At 37.9% G+C, this 4,128-nt stretch overlaps 1 protein-coding gene across 1 annotated transcript; it reads right to left on the bottom strand.

The window, feature by feature from the left end:
* Nucleotides 1-1,071: 1,071 nt before the first annotated feature.
* LOC309491883 (E3 ubiquitin/ISG15 ligase TRIM25-like) lies at nucleotides 1,072-3,699 on the bottom strand. The gene has a single exon (XM_082190908.1). The coding sequence runs from the start codon at nucleotides 3,269-3,271 to the stop codon at nucleotides 2,393-2,395; it is 879 nt and encodes a 292-aa protein (XP_082047034.1). The 5' UTR covers nucleotides 3,272-3,699; the 3' UTR covers nucleotides 1,072-2,392.
* Between the last annotated feature and the right edge of the window lie 429 nt (nucleotides 3,700-4,128).

The raw sequence follows: 4,128 nt of genomic DNA, 5'->3' as shown, positions 1-4,128 counted from the left end.
ATCTCGGCTGCTTATGACATCAGAGCGGCTGTTGATTCGGTTTCGTCCCTGGATCTGTCTGCGTTGGCTAACATTACGCACCGCTGGGTCCGTTCAGAGACCGTTCATAGCACACACCCAACAACAATGACATCTGGGCTGGAAACGCTCGCTTTAAATCTCTCAAGGTTTGGACAATTATTATAGGATGATGGTTTGGAGAATTATTCCTCTTCCTTCTTTTGGAGCGCGCACAGCTCCACAATGAGCTCAGCTGCAGGTGCGAGTGTCTCTCGTGGATCTGGAATTGTGCGACTGGGAGCCAGAGAGAGGCTCAGATCGAGCCAAGCTGCTTCCTTCCTCAGTCTCTCACTCCAATAGTTTTCCCAGAACAGGAAACACCCCTCAGGTTTACAGAGTGCAGAATTCCTGCTACAAATGCAGCCTTAACCAGCACTGAATCGTATAATGTCTATTATTTACAATATTAGATACACAAACGCAGTGCAGTTTTGGTGTGCCTACAGTGAAATGTATTCGTTAATTTATGCATTTATAAAATCAATAATGAAATGAAGCTTTGAAACGCTTTTAGGCCTAAATTTATATAGCAGATGTATTTGCCTTCTCTTTGTCTGGCACATACAAGAAACAGTGAGTCATTGTGGACCGTTTCCCACACATGCTCAGCGTAACAGATCTATCTTTGTCTCGCAAATGTACGCTGCACACATCACAATGTCTTGATGCACTTTTTATGTATGTTTGGATGCATATTTGCGCGAACAAAGTGTCTTGGAGATCTCGAGTAATGAAAGGCTCCGTTTGCAATCTGTAAATTACAGCTCCAGCTTTCCTGCTTGGCCTTCTGACTAAAGAGCGAATCAGAGCCACCAGCTTACATTTCTGTGCACTGATTGGTTTTTAATTGAAACCCCGCCCCTAACATCAGCATTAAGGCTCCTCCCCTCCACACACGTCAGAGAAGCACCATGGGTTGTTTGTGTTGTTGTTGTTTGTTTTTTTTGAAACCATCAGAACTTTTTCCACTTAATTTTGAGAATCTGAAGTGCTGCTGTTTCTGTGCTCGACTCTGGGTTGGTTGGACCGCGTGTGGTCATGAGGACCGTAGAGTTCATAACGCTTCTGTGTGTGATGTGACCATTTTGCCTTACATGTTTTCCAGGACTAATTAAAGAGCATAACTAAAGGAGGTGTTTACAGAGTCGTTATTGAACTTGCTGCAGACATCAATACATACATTTAGACTAGAGCAATACACATTATTTAGGTTTATAAAAGGGAATTTTATTTCAATCTGACCTGAGATAATGTAGTTCGGGTTTAGCGGTACTTGACCTGATCTGCTTTCCAAATGCTTTTTCCAACCCAGTGTTCTATCATTCACACAACTATACACAGAATACACAAAAATGTTCTCAATGGGTAGTTACATACTTACATTTCAGTTTTCCAGTGTGACATGACTTGTTTAGGGGGGAAAACACTTGCTTTTCACTATAAATATCTAAACATTCTTGAGACACATTTACTTTACAAAAACTTGTGAGGTTTGTTTAAAGCTAATAATAAAACTATTTGCCTGTTTATTGATGAAGTGAGGAAAAACTTAACTTCATTTAAACGTAAAACAAGTTTATTTCTCTCACCCCCATTGTACATTTATTTTGTTTGTTTTAAACCAAGTACATTTGGTTAATTTCTCCTAAAACAAGAATAAATATCATATTTGTTACTTTTCTTCTAATGTGAATATATTAAAAGGATGTTGAGTGAAAATTTAGCATTCTTACGGTAAAACGACAAAGATACTGATAAACACTTTTTTTTTTATTATTATTATTTATAGCACAAACAGTACATTTCATTCCTAAAACATCTGTTTACAGACATGGACAACCTGGAAATATAAAGAAATATTTTAAAACTTTGATTTTCAGGCCAGGAAACGCAATGGGAATTTCCTTACAAAATATAATAAGTCGAAAATATTTGGCTAGAAATTGATTGTTAATGTGAGTGCAGTGTTAATAAACCCTTTTTTGTAAATCCTTGATAATGAATCTGATATTACATTCAGGAAACTTCTAATCTAGCATAAAGTCTTCAAGATTAATGAGATGTAATCCAAGTGTACAAGTTATTTTAGGTGTGTCAAGTTTTTCTTGCTGTTAAACTATTCATTATACACCCAACATTGAACTGTTAAGAATATCAGCAAACAATCGTGTTCATTAATACTAATAGAATGAACATTAAATGTATCCAGAAATGGATAGCTGTCATTCAGAAAGAAACATGATGCTTGAGATTTCAGTCGACTCATGAATCTAGTAAAGCAACATTCCTCTAAACATTGCATCCGCAACTCTGTGGTCAAACTCAAGACTCTTCAAAGCGCTCTAATGTTTTCCACAGTGGTTCTTCTAGTGCCGGTTTCTGTCATGACCATAATTCCCAGTCTTTTCTTTCTGTGTCCAGCACCATGACTGTGCCCATGTGAATTACCTCTGTGTCCACTACTTTTATGTCTGTGTGTTTCATGCCCTCTTTTAGCGTGTGAGCCCCGGGTATGTCCTCTCCGATGCCCATGTCTATGCTCAGTGCCGTGAACCCTCTTATGAGATGGTCTCCTACCATGACCAGTTGTTTTGTCTTTACTCCTGAGCTCACGTTTCACCAGAGTCGTCCTGTGCTCCAGCGTTTTTGTCTTCTCAGGTGCCACTGAAAACACTTTATGTCCCTGATGGACTTCATCGAGACACCGGGGGCAGATGAACTGTTGGTCTCCCAATGGTCTGTTGTGCCCTGAGCAAACATTTCCTTTAGGTTCCCCACTTACAACAATCACTGTGTGCTTTTCTCTGGGATAGTCGTTGTTATGATATCTTAGGTGAATCTTACAGGATGAATCCTCGCTTTCTGGATACATCTTCAAAGGTTTGTTTTTTTTGGCAGTGCAGATTTCTCTCTCCGTGTATCCAGGTCCATCGTAATGTGTGGGTGGAGAATCCTGAAGTCCTGTGTTTTTAAACCGCTCCACCACTTCTGCAAACATGGTGTTTTTGTTGAGAACAGGCTGAGGTGAGAAGGTCTTCCTGCACTGAGGGCAACTGTAACCAACGTCTTTGCCACCCTTTTTATCCCAGTAGTCTTTAACACAGCCCATGCAGTAGTTGTGTCCGCAGGGAATCGTCACTGGATCCTGGAGCGCATCCAGACAGATGGGACAGTTGAATGGGTCAAGTTCTTTGAAACACTCCGCTGCCATTTCATACGCTTATCTGAACGAATAATTGTCTGTTTTACATTCAGTGTTCGCTCTCTCTCTCTACATATCATGTTCCGCACTGAGCATGTGAGGGCAAACAAGAGAGAAAAAGAAGCTGGTGTGTTTGAGTGCAGTAACCTGTTGGACAGGTATTAGCAATCTCAACCCTGTCAGCAAAGTATTTTTTAATTGTTTTTCCTTGAGAAAATACATTACTAGCCAAAGATTTGGACACGCCTACTTTTTTATTTTATTTTATTTTTTACACATTTTAGATTACTAGTAAAGACATTAAAACTGTAAAATAATCAAAATGTATTAGAAGTATGATAATAAAAAAAAAAAATCAAAGCTATCTTATATTTGAGCTTCTTCAAAGTTGTCACTCTGTCTAGATTAAAGCTCTGCCAACTTCTAGCATAATGAGATTGTATTTTTTTTTTATAAATAAAGATTTAAAGATCTAAGTTTTAGTGAGAAACACTTATGTAATGTTTATGAAAGAAGTCTCTGATACTCATCAAGGCTGCACTTATTTGATCAAAAATACAGTAAAACAGTAATATTTAGAAATTTTACAATTTAAAATAACTTTCTATTTGAATATATTTTAAAATGTAATTTTTTCCTATGACGGTAAAGTTGAATTTTCAGCATCATCACTCCAGTCTTCAGTGTCACATGACAGTCACAGTGTTTTTGCTGCTCAAGAAACATTTTTTATTATTATCAATGTTGAAAACAGTTGTGCTGAATATTTTTTTTTATGAATAAAAGTTTAAAAGAACAGTGCATGCACTGGGTTAAACTCCAGTTGGGTTAAAAATAACCCAACAGTTGAGTTAGATATTTATTTT

Source organism: Leuciscus leuciscus (assembly GCF_965113295.1).
Source record: "Leuciscus leuciscus genome assembly, contig: HAP1_SCAFFOLD_672, whole genome shotgun sequence".
Taxonomy (NCBI): Eukaryota; Metazoa; Chordata; class Actinopteri; order Cypriniformes; family Leuciscidae; genus Leuciscus; species Leuciscus leuciscus.
This window is presented reverse-complemented; position numbering and strand designations above follow the sequence as displayed.

What these genes read in the sequence shown, in the direction of transcription:
- LOC309491883 (XM_082190908.1), bottom strand. Translation starts at nt 3,271, where the DNA reads ATGGCAGCGGAGTGTTTCAAAGAACTTGACCCATTCAACTGTCCCATC.